Genomic DNA, 21,559 nt, shown 5'->3' with positions numbered 1-21,559 from the left:
ACAGGTGAAGAAACAGGTATAGAAAGTTTAAGCGACTGACCCCAGGGTCAGTGAGTGGCTGAGGCAGGATTTAAATCTGACCTCTTGGCTTCTAGAGTCTGGTCCACTTATCACTGAACTATACTGCTCCTCAACAGCAAAAAAAAAAAAAAAAAGTAGCTGTGCCTGATGTCTATTGCATGATGCATTAAAAACGACTTCAAAATTCCGTGGAATAGAACAGTGGGTATTATTTAGCTTACGAGTTCATGGGATGCTGCCTAGACCTTACTGGGCGGTTCTGGTCTTGGCTGGGCCCACTCATAGGTCTGAGAGCTGACCGGCTATTGTCAGGGGCTCACACATCCTGGGGTTAGTTGGCTGTCATCTGGGGTGACTTGGCCCTCTTCCATGTAGTTTAGGCATCCCTCCAGCAACCTAAACCCAGGCATGTTCTCCTGGCAGAGGCAGAGGTGCAAGAGCAAATGGGGACATACAAGTGCTTTTCACACCTCTGCTTGTAGTCACATCTGCACACATCCCCTTGGCCAAAGTAAGTCACTGCTCTTCAGTAAGAGGAACAACAAGAAAGGATGTGGACACAGGGAGAGGAGAAGAATTGGGGCCATTCACTTACCACAGTATCTGCTGAGAGGTACCAAAAAAGAAGCTTTTGCTGCAATGACAAGGCCTCTCCACTTGTGTCAGGGTTCTTCCCTGAGGCCATGGGCAGCGGCTCCCAAAAGGAGGGAGGTCCCAACAACATGTCATCTGGAGCCAAGCCCTTCAGACAACTGCCTTCAGAAATCTGACCTCCAGAGAAGATTCTCCAACAAGAGAGAGAAAACTCAAAGAAGGAACACAAAGTCAACTCCAACTCCCTCTCATTCCTCCCCTCTCAGGCTTCTAGATGACCTAACTGGGTACTTATATCAACCTGTCCTTCACTGTAACGTCTGAGAGGAGGATTTTTACAGCTGTCACAGGGAGAAGAAGGGAATCTAAAGAGATATTTATGCGGGAAAGTGTTTTCAGTTTCTACTAGGGTTTAGATTTACTATGTGGCAATTTCCAGGGCACTGCTTGTTGCTAATAGTTGCCTTGAGGCACCTGAGAGAACGTGGACTGTAGGTACGGTCATCTGTGGACCGGCACCCATCTGGCTGGCGTCTGGGTCTCACGACTGTCCTCTGGTTTTCATTCATTTATTGAACAAGGACGCGTGGAGCACCTACACTAGGCTCTGGGAACACAACAGCTGTTCTGTGTTCACAATCCCTGGGGACCTCAGCCTGCTGCACTGATTTTTCACGGTCTCCCAGGTGGAAGGATTTTTCTTCCAGACCCAGAGTGCTCATTGGACTACCTTTAGGAATTAAAGTAGCAGGATTATTACTATTCTGTCTCCCACACCTCTCTGTCTTTATGAGTGAATATAACCTCCTCTTCAATACATCCAGCGAAAAATATTTTTCCTGATCCCTAGAGAACAGAGATCCTATCCTACTTCATAGAAAGCAGAGAGCCTGTGCCTAGGAAGGGGTGGGGCTAAGCCTGAGTTAGCTCATACAGTGGTACTGACAGTTTTCAGAAGCCACTTTTGGACACAGTAAGAGGCGGATGATGTGAGGGGAGGTGTAAGGTGTCAGTTGGTAGGGCTCAAACCAGCACCCTGACTGCACACTCTAGTTATAACCGTTCTGACCTCAAAGATGATGTGAAAATGTGAAGACGCCATTGAGATGTTCTTTCATATACTAGATTCCCTACCTTCTCCTGGCTGTTTTGTGAGGTCAGAAGCAGAGGCAGCAGTCAAGAATGAAAAGATAGCTTATGACGGACAATTATTAACTACTTAAGAATATAACTAACTTCCTGAACGTTTTCAGCTCAACATGCCTGGCTCAAATCAAATGCTCTAAATGTGGACTTCCCTGGTGGTGCAGTGGTTAAGAATCCACCTGCCAATGCAGAGGACAGGGGTTCGAGCCCTGCTCTGGAAGATCCCACATGCCATGGAGCAACTAAGCCCATGTGCCACAACTACTGAGCCGGCACTCTAAAGTCCGCGAGCCACAACTACTGAGCCCACATGCCACAACTACTGAAGCCCGTGCGCCTAGAGCCCGTGTTCCACAGCAAGAGAAGCCACGGCAATGAGAAGCCCGCGCACCTCAACCAAGAGCAGCCCCCGCTCGCCTCAACTAGAGAAAGCCTGCACGCAGCAGTGAAGACCCAATGCAGCCAATAAATAAATAAGTAAAAAGAAGTGTTCCCTCCTCTTTAAAAATGCTCTAAATGTGTCTTCTAAAGTAATTTCAGGGCTTCCCTGGTGGCGCAGTGGTTAAGAATCTGCCTGCCAATGCAGGGGACACGGGTTCCAGCCCTGATCCGGGAAGATCCCACATGCCACGGAGCAACTAAGCCCGTGCGCCACAACTACTGAAGCCTGCACGCCTAGAGCCCGTGCTTGGCAGCAAGAGAAGCCACCGCGATGGGAAGCCCATACAGCACAACCAAGAGTAGCCCCCACTCGCCACAACTAGAGAAAACCTGTGCGCAGCAACAAAGACCCAAGGCAGCCAAAAGTACAATAAATGTTAAAAAAAAAAAAAAAACTAAAGTAATTTTACATCTCAGTGAATAAATTTCCATTGAAAAGGCATGCTCAGTCATAAGTACCCTAGTATAATGGCAGAGTATTTAGAGGCTAAATGATACAGATTATGCATTGTGCCGTGTTCAGAAAGTTTTAAAATGGAACAATCATTTTCAAGGAACAAAAATCAACCCAAGAGGATAAAAGTGAGAAAAGGGGGCTTAGATTGCTGTGCAGAACCTCCAGTCAGGCAAAGAATGACAGTTTTTCATAAGGATCTGGAGATTAAAGGCTCTGAAAGCCTTTCTCCTATCGTGTATTAAAATAATTGTTTCTCTAATTCAAATCTCTAAGCAGCTTAATGCCTGTTCTTATCTTAGTTCAATTCAGAGAGAACATAAGAACAAAAAAGATGTATCTGTTCAGTGTCTGCTTCTCTAAGTGAAATTGTTTAGGGACTCCCCTGGTGGCACAGTGGTTAAGAATCCGCCTGCCAATGCAAGGGACACAGGTCGAGCCCTGGTCTGGGAAGATCTCACATGCCGTGGAGCAACTAAGCCCGTGCACCACAACTACTGAGCCTGTGCTCTAGAGCCTGCGAGCCACAACTACTGAGCCCACATGCCACAACTACTGAAGCCCATGAGCCTAGAGCCCGTGCTCCGCAACAAGAGAAGCCACTGCAATGAGAAGCCAGCGCACTGCAACGAAGAGTAGCCCCCGCTTGCTGCAACTAGAGGAAGCCTGTGCGCAGCAATGAAGATCCAATACAGCCAAAATAAATTAATTAATTAATTTTAAAAAATATTTAAGTAACCCCAAAGCTCTGGGCTTATGTGATTGACAACATAGCTGGACATTCTTTCCAAAGACACGGTGAAGAAAGCCTCTCAGGCTAAGAATCAAATTGAGCAGTGGTCCTAGGATTGCTAGAGGGGTATAATAGGCTCTTCCTAACGAAATATGTTTGGGGACAACTTAACCTAATATTAGAGGGAAGAAAAAATCTTTGTCCCATTCAATGCTCTGAATTTAATTGAATCACATGATTTCATCAGTCAGCATTCTCAGCTGACAGAATTGGGGTTCTTACCTAGGGCAAGAGGTAACCATCTTTACTGAAGTTACTGGCTTCCTCCAAAATTGAAAGAAACCGTTGATGAGCAAATGTCTGGCAATACCCCATGCTGGATTGCCTGTCGTGTGCCTCTCCTCTGGAGAGGAAGCTCTGGAACCAGAGTTTTCTTGTCTCAGGAATGTGGAGTACTTTGAAGGAGCACAGGAACCCTTCAAGCATGTACTGAAAACCTCATGGCAACCTAACCTGTTTCAGGACCCATGTCATGCATCTGAAAAGGTGGTACCCCTTATGTCATCAGGGGTGGCCTACTTCTAATCGATTGGTAATGACTGTCTGAAGTGCCGTGTGGAAAGTGATTTGAAGACCCAACTCTGACAACTGGTGCTGTCAGTCATAATTATGGCGCGTGTGGCATGATTTTGTCATTTCTAGTTCTGTTGACTTCAAACTACTGTTTTTCCTTGCATTTTCTCATTTCTTTAAAAACACAGGGGAAAGGAAACCTGGTTGGGGGTGGGAGCGTGGGTTTAGGTCCTCTGCAGTTTGAACAATGAAGATGGTCCTATATTTGTGTCATTCTCTGACAGTTTGTTAGATGCTTATTATAAAATGGTACAAGCATTTCTGAACCACAGTCTCCAGCATGGGAGTACTTGGAGAAGTGGACCACTGGCCCTTTCTCTTCTGGAGACAGGGAGGGAAATGCACCTCCTGGAATCCCAAAGAGCAAGAAAAGGTTTTGAAACCGCCAGGTCTCTTCTTATCACCTGCTAGACAACAGGCGCAGCTGCATCTGAGGACTGACGTTTCCTGGAGATGGCTGCTTTCCCTTCTCTCCATCCTTTTCCATGCCTGGTACCATAGTGGATATTCAACATGTTATTTGTTGAGATAAGGGTGGAATCCATGCTGCCTAGAGATGCCTAAAGATGTGCGAAACTGCCACAACTTAGGAAACATTTTTTAAATGGTCACATTCCTGGATTAGCACACACAGGCTTTTTCTTTTTTTTTTTTTTAACTCACAACACAATGCAGAGGAGCTTTCTCTGTCTCTTCCTGCCTTCTCAGTACATCCCCACTAATTTGCCTCAGAGAACATCGGGGCTAATTCTGTCCTGCCCTTCGTCCCTGTCTGTCTTAACCACAATTAGGAAACAAGGACTCCACATCACTTCTCACCCTGTGGTCTCTCATGCCCACACAGCTCCATGCATCTCTAATTGATCCCATCACCCACCTTCCTCAGCCCCTACATTGCTGCCCTACAAACTCCAAAACTCACAGGTCTGTCATCAGTAAAGCCCCTTATCTTCTTAACCTTGTCTGAACAATTCCTTCTTCTTCTTACCGTGAACTTGGCTTTCTTAATTATATTGCTTCCCTGAAGCCCTCCCAACTGGCCATGTTTTATTTCCTATACCCCTTGTGCTACTGGACTTAGAGACAGGGTGGGTGTTTTCCTTGCTCCTCATTGCCTCTTGTAGACTCTCCTTAAAAGTCACTCAGCTTGGGCTTCCCTGGTGGCGCAGTGGTTGAGAGTCCGCCTGCCAATGCAGGGGACACAGGTTCGTGCCCCGGTCCGGGAAGATCCCACATGCCGCAGAGCGGCTGGGCCTGTGAGCCATGGCTGCTGAGCCTGTGCGTCTGGAGCCTGTGCTCCACAACGGGAGAGGCCACAACAGTGAGAGGCTCATGTACCACAAAAAAAAAAAAAAGTCACTCAGCTTGTAGTTATAAGAGAAATGCAAATCAGAACTACAATGAGGTACCACCTTGCACTGGTCAGAATGGCCATCATAAAAAAGTCTACAAATAACAAATGCTGGAGAGGGTGTGGAGAAAAGGGAACCCTCCTACACTGTTGGTGGGAATGTAAATTGGTGCAGCCACTATCGAGAACAGTATGGAGGTTCCTCAAAAAACTAAAACTAGAACTACAATATGATCCAGCAATCCCACTACTGGGCATATACCCAGACAAAACTATAATTCAAAAAGATACATGCCCCTCTATGTTCACAGCAGCTCTATTTATGATAGCCAAGGCATGGCAACAACCTAAACGTCCATCGACACATGAAGGGTTAAAGTAGATGTGGTACATATATAAAATGGAATATTATTCAACCATAAAAAAGAATAAAATAATGCCATTTGCAGCTACATGAATGGACCTAGAGATTATCATACTAAGCAAAGTAATTCAGAAAGACAAATACCATATGATATCACTTATATGTGGAATCTAAAATATGACACAAATGAACCTATCTATGAAACAGAAACAGAATCAGGGACATAGAGAATAGACTGGTGGTTGCTAAGGGGGAGGAAGGTGGCGGGGGGAAAGACTGGGAGTTTAGGATTAGCAGATGCAAACTAGCATATGTAGAATGGATAAACAACAAGATCCTACTGTATAGCACAGGGAACTATATTCAATATCCTGTGATAAACCATAATGGAAAAAATATGAAAAATAATGTGTGTATATATATATATATATGTATGTATATATATATGTATACATAACTAAATCACTTTGCTGTATACCAGAAACTAACACAATATTGTAAATCAACTATACTTCAATTTTAAAAAAAGTCACTTAGCTTGAAGGCTCATACCGTCAGTCAGTACCACTCACTCTGCCTCCTTGGTGCCCTTATATGAAGTCTTGGACCACCCCATCTCCCATCTTTGGAGATTCTTGTTCTTGGCTCACTGTTGCTTTCCCACCAACCCTAATCTTGTCACCAGCTTCTTCATTCACCTTTGCTCATTCGTCACATCTCCTGGACTCCCCTTTCCTCTGTGTATGCTTGCTAACTAGGCGATCACATACTCTGATGACTCCCCAAATATGTCTCCAACTTACATACACCACTGCCTCCTTGACATTTCTGTTGAATGTCTAATAGGCATCTCAAAATTTGTATGTTCGAAATTAAACTTATTTTCCCCAGCCCCCAAATCTACTCTTTTCTGTTGCCTCCCCCATGTGGACAGAGACTTTATTTTGTGCACTGCTAATGCCTATCATGTAGTAGTTTATCAATAAAAGTTTAATGAATGCATTACTTTATATCTTCACAATGGTAGTTGAAAACTAAATGTACAACAGACAATATTTTACTCCTACTCCTTTGTGAGGGAGAAAGCTAAATGGGATTTCGTGAGCTTGCTCTGGAAATGTGATAGCACTGCACTATTACTGGTACTCGAGTACCTGGTAACTGACCCGTAAACTAACCTTTGTACAATACCAACTCTGATTTCTCTGCTTAGGGTCTCTGCTCCAGTCTAATACAGATTCCTATCAAGGTCACCCTCTTCGATGACAGGTTTGATGGTGCCACTTTTCTGCTCAAAATCCTTCAGTTATTTCCTTTTGAGTATATAATAAAAGGTTGATTTCCTCTGCCTGCCACGCAGAGCTCTCCTCTTTCGAGTTTGCACCTACCTCTCCTCTTTTATTCTGGTTCCTGAATACACCTGTATCAATGAGAACGTATTATCTCATATAACTGTAAAGATCTCTATGTACTAACATAGAAAGATGGTCAAAATATGTCAGGAGAAATACAAGCTGTGGAACAGCATGTACAGTGTGATTCTACTTTATGTACTTTAAAGTCTAGAAAAATAAAGACATACCACATATTAATTCCAATGATAAAGATTTTCAGTTTATACCAATATGTATTAGTGTTTTATTTTTGAAAAGGTTCACAAACTCAGAGAAAGAGATCAGAGTTGTGGCTACCAGAGGTGGGAGCAGGGGGAATAGAATAGAACAGAATAGAATAGAAAGAATAGAAAGCCCAGAAATAAACCCATGCACCTATGGTCAATTAGTCTATGACAAAGGAGGCAAGAATATACAATGGAGAAAAGACAGTCTTTTCAGTAAGTGGTGCTGGAAAAACTGGACCGCTCTCAATACATGTAAAAGAATGAAAATAGAACATTCTCTAATACCATACACAAAAATAAACTCAAAATGGGTTGAAGATCTAAATGTAAGACTGGATACTATAAAACTCCTACAGGAAAACATAGGCAGAGCACTTTTAGACATAAATGGAAGCAGTATCTTTTTTGGTCCAACTCCTAGAGTAATGAAAATAAAAACAAAAACAAATGGGACCTAATTAAACTTAAAATCTTCTGCACAGCAAAGGAAACCATAAACAAAATGAAAGACAACCCACAGAATGGGAGAAAATATTTGCAAATGAAGCGACTAACAAGGGATTAATCTCCAAAACATACAAACAGCTCATGCAGCTCTATGTCAAAAAAACAAACAACCCAATCAAAAAATGGGCAGATCTAAATAGACATTTCTCCAAAGAAGACATACAGATGGCCAAGAGGCACACAAAAAGATGCTCAACATTGCTGATTATTAGAGAAATGCAAATCAAAACTACAATGAGATATCACCTTACACCAGTCAGAATGACCATCATCAAAAAATCTACAAACAATAAATGCTGGAGAGGGTGTGGAGAAAAGGGAACCCTCCTAACACTGTTGGTGGGAATGAAAATTGGTACAGCCACTATGGAGAACAGTATGGAGGTTCCTGAGAAAACTAAAAATAGAACTACCATATGATCCAGTAATCCCACTCCTGGGCATATATCTGGAGAAGACCATAATCTGAAAAGATACATGCACCCCAATGTTCATTGCAACAGTATTTACAATAGCCAAGACAATAGAAGCAACCTAAATGGCCATCGACAGATGAATGGATAAAGAAGATGTGGTATATATATACAATGGAATATTACTCAGCCATAAAAAAGAATGAGATAATGCCATTGCAGCAACATGGATGGACCTAGAGATTATCATACTAAGTGAAATAAGTTGGACAGAGAAAGACAAATATCATATGATATTACTCATATGTGGAATCTGATTTTAAAAAATGATACAAATGAACTTATTTACAAAACAGAAACAGAATTACAGGTATCGAAAACAAACTTATGGTTACCAAAGGGGAAATGTGTTGGGGAGGGATAAATCAGGAGCTTGGAATGAACATACACACACTACTATGTATAAGATAGATAACCAACAAGGACCTGCTGTATAGCACAAGGAACTCTACTCAGTGTTCTGTGATAACTTATATGAGAAAAGAATTTGAAAAAGAATGAACATATGTATAACTGAATCACTGTGCTGTACACCTGAAGCTAACACAACACTGTAAGTCAACTATACTCCAATAAAATTAAAATAAAAAATAATAAATTTTTTAAAAAACACCGATCATTTGGTCACTTGCTCATATCCTTGAAAAGCTAAGAACTCCTTCATCTTTAAGTTCCTACCAACTAGCTGAAGGATTTGGCACATAGTTGGTGTTCATAGTAGTTTGCTGACTTCTAATGATTCTGCTGAGAAACCTTAGATTATCACCCAAATCAACTTAGTTTGTTAACAAAAAGCTAGTAGGTGGGACTTCCCTGGTGGCACAGTGGATAAGGCTCTGCGCTCCCAATGCAGGGGGCCCAGGTTCGATCCCTGGTCAGGGAACTAGATCCCGCATGCATGCTGCAACTAAGAGTTCACATGCCGCAACTAAGGAGCCCACATGCTGCAACTAAGGAGCTGGCGAGCTGCAACTAAGACCTGGTGCACCAGATAATTTTTTTTTTTTAAAAGGTAGTAGGACTGCAGCCATTTAGACCATAGGGATCATTTGCAAAACTGCTTCCGTCCACCTCTCTTACTAAGTAAGTAAATAAAATGTGCATCAACGTCATCCAGGACTTGCTTTTCAAAGACTTCTCTTGACTCCTCATCTCATCACTCTCATTTTCCCACACGTGTAACATCTACTGAGCTCTGACCTTCCCGGTCTCTGAGTCTGAAGCATCCCTGAGGAAGGGCAGGGTCAGTGAAGGCCAAGGCTGGTGAGCCTCTCAGGTCAGAGTTCCAGGCTTTCCGCTCTACCAGCCCCTGAAGTTAAGGAATAGCAAAGCCTTGTTGTAGGACTTTACATTTGTCCCCAAGCAATGTTCTCAAACATCAAAATCATTTTGAATTTTTTTCTGCTTTCTCTAATATTAGCTATACCTGCCAGTTTTGTGTCACTATACATTTAACATTCCTTATATGTATTCATCTGTGTCTATGAATTAAAAATATACATATCCCTAATGGCAGAATATCAAAGAGAAAATTTTGTGGCCCAATTTAGCTTGACATAGATCCAATAATAATCCCTTCCTCAGTGTAGCTGTAAAGCTACCTGAAAATATTATCATACACTCTACATTTCTTCATATCATTCACTAATAACCAACAGGATGCTGGAGGATGGAAACACACACACGCAAAGACAAGGTTATGGTATTTGCATTTGTTCTTTAAGGAGTGGCCAAATAGGGAGGTGTAGTCAGCCCAGGCTGAGAGGTAGACCTGTGTATTTTCTGCTACCTGAGGAGCAATGCCTGATGGGGTTTCCTGGGTTGGTCTCTATTCAAATGGCAGGCTTCTCTCCATTATCAAAAACATGAGTGGAACAGAGCCCAGTGTGTTAAATTGCTTGATTTATCTGAAATACTTATCACTGAAGATTTTGGAGTAGAAAGACACAATCATAGCTGTGCCTTAGAATCATAACTCTTTAGTAGCAGGGTAACTAATGGCATAAAGGGGTTGAGATCTCAAAGGCAGCAGGAGCAGGTAGGACAAGATTTCAGTAGTGTAGATGAGAGATTATGGAGGCCTGCATAAGAACATGGCAGTTGGCATAGGAAAAATGAGATACACAGGATGGGCACTACAGTAAGAAAGACATGGGAGCTGACCAGGTATGGGGTGGGAAGAACAAGAAAGCTGGAGGAAGTGTCTAAGACGATGTTGAGATTTCTAGCCTGGGTGACTGAGAAGATGTTGGTTGGATTTACCAGGATAGTGAACTCTAGAGAAGTTGCACATTGAGGGGAGAAGACATGCTGAATTTCATTTCAGACTTGTGGTATTTGGAGTGTCTGTGGAGCACAAGGTTGGTGGTCAGGAGAGTAAACAGGACCGAGAATGATAATATGAGGGTCAATGGAATCAATATAAGAGTGGAAGCCATAGAAAGATGAGATCTCCCAAGAAGAATACATGGAAAGAAAATGAAAAGAGGGGAAAGGATAGGTCCTAGGAGAGCACTACCATTTACAGACCAGGTAGAAGAAAAGGAAAAATGAAAGGAGCCAGTATGGTCAGAGGCAGGCGAAAGTAGTGCTCCTAAATACCAAGAAAGGAAAGTGATGGGGGTGGTGATCAGTCAACCCCCACTCCTACCCCAGAGCCATGTCAGAAGCATTGAAAAGGACAAGTGAACAGAAATCAAAGAGTAAGAGAAAGGACTGAGCACTTACTAAGTAGGCATTAGGCTAAGCATTTTACAGGCATCATCTCTTAATGCTTAATTGACACCAGAGGTTCAAATCCTGGCTCCACCGTTCACTAGTTCTGTGAGCTTGGATAAACATACTCTGCTTTAAATGAGGGTGACTCATCATCTCACAGGGTGGCATGAGGATCGTGTAACAGAATGCATTTCAAGGTATGTAGTTGGTTATGGGGTCAATGAGAGTCATTATTATCATTCCCTTGGGTTTGCTTTTATGATATCTGTCTCCCCCACAGAAATCCCCATGAGCCCCAAAATCATGTGTTTTGTAAGTTTTATTTGTTATTCAATGACTGAAACTCCCCAATGTCTGCAAGCAGTAGGCACTCAATAAATACTGGCTGAATAACTGAACAGTCTCATTTCATCTACATATCCTTGCCTATGGGTACACCTTTGGTTCTCCTTAAAGAAGGAATGAATTCTCATATACATGCACTGGGTCCATTGTAGGTTTTTCAATTTTCACAGGAGGATGTCATTCTTAACCACACTTTAATTGCCTATTAGTTAAAAGATCCCGGACTGAGGGGGAAATGGAGAGTTACTAATCAATAGGCATGAGGTTTTAGTTAAGCAAAAGGAAGAAGCTCTAGAAATCTGCTGTACATTGGACCTATAGTCAACAATAACATATGGTACTAAAATATTTGTTAAGAGGATAGATCTCATTTTAAGTGTTCTTACCACAATAAAATAATTTTTTAAAATCTTTCATAAAATACAAAAATATAACACAATCAGTGATCAAATACATTGATAAGGGACCGATTGCTTAATATTTTATTTTTATTCCTTCATATCTTGAGATAATATCATTTGCAAATAGCAAGACTAAGAATACTTTGACTCTTGAAAATTCATATTTGTGGAAATAAGATGCTTGTCAAGAAGCATCATTTTATAGATGGAAAAACTAGTTGATTATTCAGTCCTGGCTAATGCGATGACTTCATATTCTCTTATGTATTTTAGTGCATGTGGTATTGTTTGCTTATTCAGAAAAAAATATATATTCTACTTAAGTCTTAATAAAAGAACAGCTAACAGTTATTGAGTGCCTGCTAAGTGGTTCTGATATACTTAATCATATAGTTCTCATACCACTCTCATGAGAACTCATTTCACAGGTGAGGAAACTAAGGCATAGACAGGTTAAGTTCAAAGACATACAGTAGTAATTAGTGGATTTGCGATTTGAACCTACGTGCCTTAGGCACTAAAGTATAAGAAATTGCTTATGATGAGACAAGTATCTAATAAAATCACATTTTATTGAAGGATTTTTAAATACAACCCATAGTAAGAAATATATTTCACTTTGTATTATACATTCTCCCTCTGCCTATATGTTACATACTCAACAAAAGTTTCACATAAAAACACTTGTCCTTAGGATTGGGAGTTTGGGATTAGCAGATGCAAACTAGTATATACAGGATGAATAAACAACAAGGTCCTACTGTATAGCACAGGGAACTATATTCAATATCCTGTGATAAACCAAAATGGAAAAGAATATGAAAAAGAATATGTATATATGTATAACTGAGTCACTTTACTGTACAGCAGACATTAACACAACATTGCAAATCAACTGTACTTCAATAAAATTGAGAAGAAAACACTTGTCCTTACTATGTATAAAACTCTAATATATTCAATTCTATTCCATTCTTTTGCAACTGACAAAGGATTGATCTCCAAAATTTATAAGCAGCTCATGCAGCTTAATAACAAAAAAACAAACAACCCAATCCAAAAATGGGCAGAAGACCTAAATAGACATTTCTCCAAAGAAGATATACAGAGTGCCAACAAACACATGAAAGAATGCTCAACATCACTAATCATGAGAGAAATGCAAATCAAAACTACAATGAGATATCATCTCACACCAGTCAGAATGGCCATCATCAAAAAATCTAGAAACAATAAATGCTGGAGAGGGTGTGGAGAAAAGGGAACCCTCTTACACTGTTGGTGGGAATGTAAATTGATACAGCCACTGTGGAGAACAGTATGGAGGTTCCTTAAAAAGCTACAAATAGAACTACCATATGACCCAGCAATCCCACTACTGGGCATATACCCTGAGAAAACCATAATTCAAAAAGAGTCATGTACCAAAATGTTCATTGCAGCTCTATTTACAATAGCCCGGAGATGGAAACAACCTAAGTGTCCATCATCGGATGAATGGATAAAGAAGATGTGGCACATATATACAATGGAATATTACTCAGCCATAAAAAGAGACGAAATTGAGCTATTTGTAATGAGGTGGATAGACCTAGAGTCTGTCATACAGAGTGAAGTAAGTCAGAAAGAGAGAGACAAATACCGTATGCTAACACATATATATGGAATTTAAAAAAAAAATGTCATGAAAAACCTAGGGGTGAAACAGGAATAAAGACACAGACTTACTAGAGAATGGACTTGAGGTTATGGGGAGGGGGAAGGGTAAACGGTGACAAAGCGATAAAGAGGCATGGACATATATACACTACCAAACGTAAGGTAAATAGCTAGTGGGAAGCAGCCGCATAGCACAGGGAGATCAGCTCGGTGCTTTGTGACCGCCTGGAGGGGTGGGATAGGGAGGGTGGGAGGGAGGGAGACGCAAGCGGGAAGAGATATGGGAATATATGTATGTATATAACTGATTCATTTTGTTGTGAAGCTGAAGCTAACATACCATTGTAAAGCAATTATACTCCAATAAAGATGTTTAAAAAAAAAAAAAATTCTAGTTGAACCCTACCTTGTATACATTTGTTTCACAATCAACTAATGGTTTGAGACCTGCAGTTTGGAAAACCACAATAAGGGACATATATAAGACACAGTAACACTAAATGAAGCTAATAATAACTAGGGATGTCATTTATTAAGCATCTACTATGTGCCAAAATAGTGTCATTGATATTTATGTGTAATAGCCTCAATTCTCATTACAACCCTGAAAAGTAACTCAATCTTTTTTCACAGAAGAAACCGGGATGAGGAAAGGTTAAAAGATTTGTCCTACAGAGAGTAGCCTGAGCAAAGGTTCCTTCCGCTAGTCTACTCTAGTAATAGCATTGTAGTATTATTAAACAATGAAATCCATGTTTAAAAAAAGATGCAGGTCTGTATTTCACTAGCAGGAAACTTATTAAAAGGCAGTATCTAATTCACTGCTACCCAGTAGTTTTTAAAAACCTAACCTGAGAGAAACTATAATTAGGAAGGAGTGAAGAATATATAGTCTACCCATTCTTTTAGAACATGCTTACTATTATGAGTCAGATACTGTTCTAAATACCACACAATCCTCATTTAATCCTCATGATGACCTGAAGAGGTAGGTGCTGTAGCATTATCAGCCCCACTTTACTAACAAAGAAACAGAGGCACGGGAATTTAAGTCACACACCTAGTAAAAGCAGCAGAGCAGGTTTCCAGCCTAGCAGTCTTAACCTTTCATTGTGCTGTATCTCTCAAGTTCAACCTAGACCGAATCATAATGCTGACCTCCTCCCTTCTATCTCACACTATTGTTTTTGTGCATTTAGCTTTGATGTGATGTCATTGGCCTATGTTGAGTTGATATGAGGTCCCATATAAAGAACGGCACCAACATACTCAGTATTGTCATTGTTTATCATGTCCCTTATGAGAACTCAGGATGAATTCCTATCCAGTCACTATATCAGAAAGATTCTACTCTTCAACCGCTGGTTGGTTTTTATCATATAGCTACTGTGAAATGTGAAAATGACCAGTATTTCCTTTTTGTGTTGACTATTAGACAACTTATACTCAGGGATGTAACTCCTGTCTCCATATTTATTTCTTCTTCTGTTCCAACTGCTCTTGGATGCTTGCTTACTTTATTTGGTGGAAGTTGGTATAACGTCTTTTTGGAACAAAATGAGAATACATAAACATGCCTCAGTGCATATTTATGAATTATTATTAACCTTCATACAGATGAAATTGATACTAGGAGACATTTGAATAAAATACTCAAGTCTGTAGCACATAGTTTAGCCCTTAATATTATGCTGACGTATTTGTAAGCTGCTTTTTCCCAGGCTGCCCAAGTTTGTGTGGAGAAATACATCATAATTATAGTAATCATCCTAGGTTCACCCAAGTTGTGTGACCTTAATGCAGTTCATGTCATCTCTCTGCGCCTGTTTCGTCTTCTATAAAATGGAAATAATATATGTACCACATAGAAGGTGGCTGGGCAGAAGAAGAGTTAATTTATGTCAAGCGCTTACAAAAGTTCCTAGGACACATGCATAATACAGGTCATCACCTGTACCGTCACCATCACGTCCCCCTCCATCTCCTACTCCTTCCTCTTCTCCTTGGATCTTGCCCATGTTGTTTTTGGAGAACTTTCAGCCCCTCTCAAAGTGTTATCCTTACTTCTAAGGGCTCCCAGGGAGGTCTCAGGTGTCTCCACTGTCAGCTTTCTCAGGTGTTTCCCCTCTAACTTACTACCTTGTTTCCCACTTCCATCAGTGCCACTTGAGGGTTGCCCAGCCCAGCCCTTTCGTGCAGCTACTGACCCTTGTGCCTAACATGCTTCCTCAATACTGAACAACATGCAAATCTTTAACGTGTACCATCCCCTGGAGTCCTAAGACTTTGCTTCTGCATCACAACCATGCCAAACCTTATCACCTAAGCTCTCGGATGCAGCGTTCCTTCTGCTGAGTTTCCTTTATCCCATCTTGCTATGGAATTGAACATATGTCCTTGAGGCTTAGTCAAAACCAATATCCTGAACACACGCCACGCTGCCCTCTCCATCCCCTTGCCCTCACTCCTTCTCCACGCAGGAGCCCCTTCCCTTGTTCTCCTTCTGCCAATACCCATCCCTCACCAAACCCATGCAGCCATGTATGAAACCCAGCTTGGGATCAGCTGACACCCTCCTACAGATCACTGTTTCCTGTATTGGCGAGCACTCCCCACTTAGCTTGCTCTCAAATTGCTTGAGGTTAGAGAGCACGTCTGAGAATTCCTCACCTTCACAGCACTTAGTTCGGAACTGAACACAGAGGCGGTTTTCAGAAACAGTTGTTCGTTGACTGATTAATTGGCATTGGTCTTGATAGCTCCTGGCCAGACCAGAATAAGAAAGCTCTTCGGGGAGGGAAACATTGTCTCAGGTAGAGTGACCTAGCACCCCAGTTTGTTCAAGACTACCTCCATTTTAGCACTGAAAAGTCCCATGCCCCAGGAAACCCCTTGGTCCTGGGCAAACTGAGATGGTTGGTCACCTAGCTCCAGGAGTCCCCAGTTCAAACTACGCCCTTTACACTCCAGACCAGATACCAGTCCTCTCATTTCCACGTCATGTGTCTGCCCCTACATCCCTGGACACACATACATACTCACATGAGTCATAGCACCATTTATCTATCCCCTGCTCTCCCAGCTTGTATCCTGTCATATAAATTAGTGGTCCACAATTGCTTCAGACTACCGACCAAAGAAAAACGTACTTGTCATCTCAGCCTCTTCTCTCAGCTGTGTGACCTCCCCCCTTATCCCTCTGTGACATTCATTTTTCTCCAATCAGCAGAGAACCTGGGTAGAAACACAGTACTCTCAACTCTGAGAGGCTGGATTTCAGATATTGCTGGCTTCTGCCTTCTGAATCTTTGTGGAATGATCAGGATTTGATGCATTTTCATACATCGGGTTGTCATTCTTAGAAAGCAACAGCTGAGGAAAATCCCTGGTACGTGAGCTCCTTCTACCTCATTATCTCCCCACATCCATAATTGCTTTTTTCACACTAATACCGTCAACCCTTCCGCCAGCGCTTGGGTCCAGCACAGCCTCACCATCTGCTCATGTGACACCAACATTATGGCCTCCCCCCGTGCCTCCCTGAATGGGGCTGGAGAAGGCAGCGGAGACGGCAAGTGTGCCAGCCGGCACGAGTGACACAAACGTAGGCAGTGACGAATCATGGCCCAGCACAGGCCAGAGGAAGGGAGGACGCCGACGGCTAATTGTGTGTCATCAGTGCTGCAAGGCAGAGCTCTCTGCTTGTGGAAGCAGAATCAACGTGCTGTTCCTGTTCCTGCAGTAAATGCATAAGCTTCTTTTTAATATATGGTCGCAAGAGAATGTTCAATAGAAAGGAAACCTAGAAATCAAGATCCAAATTGTTCTATATTTGCTCCTGTGCATCTCTAACTGGTATTTTATTGAGGACTCTCCAGGGAGCTTGAGGGTGGCTTTAAAGTGACAGGAAGGGGTTTCTGGCTGCTCAGGGGAGGAACCAAGGCCAAGGCGACTCATGCTGATGGGTCAGTTCTGTCCCGTAGGCTGTGGAAGTTCCCATCTACCTCTACCACCCTGCGTCTCCAAGGTTCTCTGTTCTTTATGCCCTGCACTTGATTCATTCATTCATTCAGTTCTCTCTGAATGCTGTTTCCATAGTTAAATTGGCCAAGCAGCTCTTCAAGATTTTTTCTATGTATAGCAAATTTAGATATATTGACCTTGGCTTTTTTATTGTTACTGTTGATTATGATGTATTTGATGTTAAGGCAATTCTGTTTTAAAAGTTTCTATTCTTCATTTTTCTGAGTCATCTTACGTATATATACACATATATACATATATATAATATATATACATATATAATATATATACATATAGATCGTATATAGAGAGATCATACATATACATATATATACACACACACACACAATTTTGCTTTCATTTACTTCATTTTCACCTTTTTCTCTTTTAAATGGAAGTGGTAGCACAAATGTCCCTTGTAAAATACAATATTCTTCCTCAATAGAGGAAGCTAGATGCCATTTTTGTTTTTGTTTTATCCAAAAAGCCCCCATCGATCCTGCCTGTTCTCCAAGCTTATTTCTCCTAAGGGCTGATGAAGCTGAGAGAGAGAAATATGTTTCCTGCCACATGGATGAGATACAGAGAAATCAGATCAAGGCTGTGCAGGAGACAGAAACAGCCCCAGAGGCAGAGCCCCCAAACTGTTGGAATCCTAGCGTTAGCTCCAAAACATCCGGGTCAACTGGCTAGGTTCCCTCCTGTCGGGTCGACTCAATTGACTAGTGCAGCACAAAAGAAATAGAAACGTCATGGCCTTGACTTTATAAACTAGCTACTAGCAAGAGCACCAATCAGTGGGGCAGCTTGGGAGCACCTGTCTCTCATTCCTATAGGAAACATCCTTATCCAAGTCTCTTCTCTGTTGCTGAAGAGATAAGAAATAAACAAAATGCTTGAAACAGTAGAGATGGCGGGCATGAGCACTGGCAATTTACACGTGCCAATAAACAACTTCAGGCAGAGAGAAACACACGCGAATGTCTAGAGATTACTGGATGGTCAGAAGTTGTGCCAGGAGGTCCACTGGGGGAGAAGGGGTAGAACATGTCAGATAATGGAACAAGATCCTTGTAGAGCCAGAAACAAGTCATGTGTGAGAGAGAGTGATTGCAAAGTATGATTTGGAGCCTACCTGGCGATAAAGGTGGTGATGGATACAGCCAAAAGGTAAAGACCTTTATAACAGGATGGTTAGGCGTTTGTACTTTAGACACGTTAACGCTGGAGATACTCGAGGCTTCTGAACCAAAGAGGAAAGGCTTCTAACCAAAGAGTTAGAGAAAATGGAAGGTTGAGGGAAGTTTTTTTTTTTTTTTTTTTGGTTGGGGGGTGCCGCACTGGGTCTTCGTCGCTGTGTGCGGGCTTTCTCTGGTTGTGGCGAGTGGGGGCTACTCTTCTTTGCAGTGTGCAGGCTTCTCATTGTGGTGGCTTCTCCTGTTGCGGAGCACGGGCTCTAGGTGCGCTGGCTTCAGTAGTTGCAGTATGCGGGCTTGGTAGTTGTGGCTTGCGGGCTTAGTTGCTACGCAGCACGTGGGATCTTCCTGGACCAAGGACTGAACTCATGTCCCCTGCATTGGCAGGTGGATTCTTAACCACTGTGCCACTAGGAAGTCCTGAGGGAAGATTCTTAATCCAAATGACCCTTAAAGAAAATGATGCCTTCTGCTAGAGTGAGGAGGAATTGCAGAGCTAACGTACCAGAAGCAGGTGTGAGAGAGTGGGCAAAGTTCAAGGCTCTGCTTCAGTGTGGTGGCTAAAGAAATGGATATGAACGTGGATAAAGACGGACGCCAAATGGTGCCTCTCTGCATTGGAGTTGAGCTACTTTGCCTCTCCCCATAACTCTCCACACTTTTGTGTATGATGCGATTTTGATGCTGTGACCCAGGTGTTTTGCCCCCTGGGGATCAGAAAATGTGGGATTCTAGTCCTGGGTCTAACACTAACTAGCTATGTGACCTTATGTTAGTCATTCCAGGGCTGGAATAAGAACTTGAGACTAAAACCTAAAAGATTATGGTTTCCCCCTCCCTGCCCCTTATGTACTTCCAAATAGAAACAATTTTTAAGCCATAAAGGATGTACAAAGATGCCCTACCAAGTTCTGGTTCTTCTCCCAAAATGATTACTTTGATACTTTTAAACAAATCAACATTTTAAAATATTTTTCCCCATTTTAGTTTCCCTGCTTTGCTGATTGTCAGTCTAAGGACATGTTTGGTTTCCTTGTTGGAAAATCCAGCTGTCGTCGGGTCTCCTTGCTGGGCCTCTGTTTTCTCATCTATGAAATAAAGATTTTAGATGGGAGGATCTCCAAGATCTTTTCCAGCTTAACTTTCTGTGATTTCGTAACCTCAAAGACCTCTTTTCTGTCTACCTTTATCACCGTCTCATCTTGCCATTTGGTGTTTCCTAATGGGAATGAGAAAAATAATGGCATTTCCATACTCCCCCAACTCCTCATACCTATTAAAGGCTACATCTAAACCTCGGTGAGTATCTGGGACATTTCTGAATCAAATGAAAGGATAATTGTGTCCCTTTTTGTGTCCAAACCTTATGAAGGATATATGTCTATAATAAGATGTGATCATCAGTAAAGTCCTTTACTTACTGGTAGAAAGCATTTTGGAATAAAGGCAACATCTTTTTGGAAAAGGATAAAAGTTATGACTGATATAGGATACCTGTACAGTGTTTTCATCCACACTGGTAATTCAGGTTCTGAAGATTTCCCTTAACCTTTCTAGGCTTCAGCTTTCCTGTTTGTTCATTCATGCGTCATTTACCTGCCTCTAATACTCTATAATAAAGTAAGTCTATCTCTAACATTTTATGAAATTGCCCACGAACAGATCTCACCCTACATCTTGCCAATTCATATGCCACTATCCTTTGACTTTTCACCTCTGTCCTGAATGGTAGTATTGCCTTGGTTCCCATGCGTCCCCTGAGAGGGGCGCAGCAGAACCTGGGTCTCTCTACAAGCCTTGCTGTGGTCTGCTTCTCAGGTGGGAGCTGTTCATTCTTTTCTGGAAGGTTTATGTAACAGATGTTACAAGGCAGACAAGTAAGCACACACTCCCCGAGCCCAGAGCCCATGGAGCCAGGCACGCACACACTTGCCAATACCAATACAAGGAGAGCTGCTGGGTGATGGAGGGAGTGTGCTCTGAGGGGCGGGCGCTGCTCCGAAGCCCTGCTAATGTCTCTGTGTGGCCATGCTGTATTTTCAGCTTGTCATCATGGCTGGGACAGTGCTGCTTGCCTACTACTTCGAATGCACTGACACTTTTCAGGTGCATATCCAAGGATTCTTCTGTCAGGACGGAGACTTAATGAAGCCTTACCCGGGGACAGAGGAAGAAAGTTTCATCACCCCTCTGGTGCTCTATTGTGTGCTGGCTGCCACCCCAACTGCTATTGTAAGTACAGAAAAGGATTTCCTTCTCTACTGTTGGATCCTAAACAACATTTTCTGTCTGCCTTTTCTCCTCTTTCCTCTCTTCCTGGGCGTTCACCAGCAGCCTTATCAGGCATGCCCTGCTTCAGCCCAAACAGAGTGAGCAGAGCTGTGCATAAAATCTCATTAAAACAGGTCTTGTCTTTTATAGGTGGCTTTTGCTTTTTGGTTCCTGAATTTAAATATATATGCATATATATTTTTAAAAGAATGTCTGAATGTCATACGTATATATTTTTTAAATGAACAGGCCTGAGTGGCTGCCAGGTTAAGAACAGCTACTGTACTCCTGAAAAAATATGCTGTGCGTTGTGTGTATTCAGAAGAGGTCTTGAATGTAAATGCTGGCCTTGATACAAAGCCTCAATCAGAGTGGAATAGAATCCCCCAGGCCTGTATCTCTTGCTCTTCTGACTGAACTTCCAGAGAGGCCAGAGATGAAAGAAAGCCCTTGACCTGAAGTTTGCTGTGAATTGTTCTGGGCGGCTCTGGCTCTGCTCACATTACATCACATTCAATTAAGTTGCAAATTTACCTTCATTGATTGCATTCTTCTCTCTCAAGAGGCAAAAAAAAAAGTGGCAGACAGGCCTCTTGGAAGACTATTTC

The 21,559-nt window shown here is 42.1% G+C and overlaps 1 protein-coding gene across 3 annotated transcripts in view; it reads left to right on the top strand.

Annotated features, from left to right (window-relative positions):
- PLPPR1 (phospholipid phosphatase related 1) overlaps nucleotides 1-21,559 on the top strand; it is a 269,965-nt gene that overhangs the window by 202,576 nt on the left and 45,830 nt on the right. For all 3 annotated transcript variants that reach the window (XM_060153375.1, XM_060153373.1, XM_060153374.1), the window contains exon 3: nucleotides 20,724-20,912. In XM_060153375.1, the coding sequence (XP_060009358.1) occupies nucleotides 20,724-20,912 (189 nt within the window). The remainder of the gene's footprint in view (nucleotides 1-20,723; nucleotides 20,913-21,559) is intronic.

The sequence above is a fragment of the Lagenorhynchus albirostris genome, chromosome 7, assembly GCF_949774975.1.
Source record: "Lagenorhynchus albirostris chromosome 7, mLagAlb1.1, whole genome shotgun sequence".
In the NCBI taxonomy this organism is placed as follows: domain Eukaryota; kingdom Metazoa; phylum Chordata; class Mammalia; order Artiodactyla; family Delphinidae; genus Lagenorhynchus; species Lagenorhynchus albirostris.
This window is presented reverse-complemented; position numbering and strand designations above follow the sequence as displayed.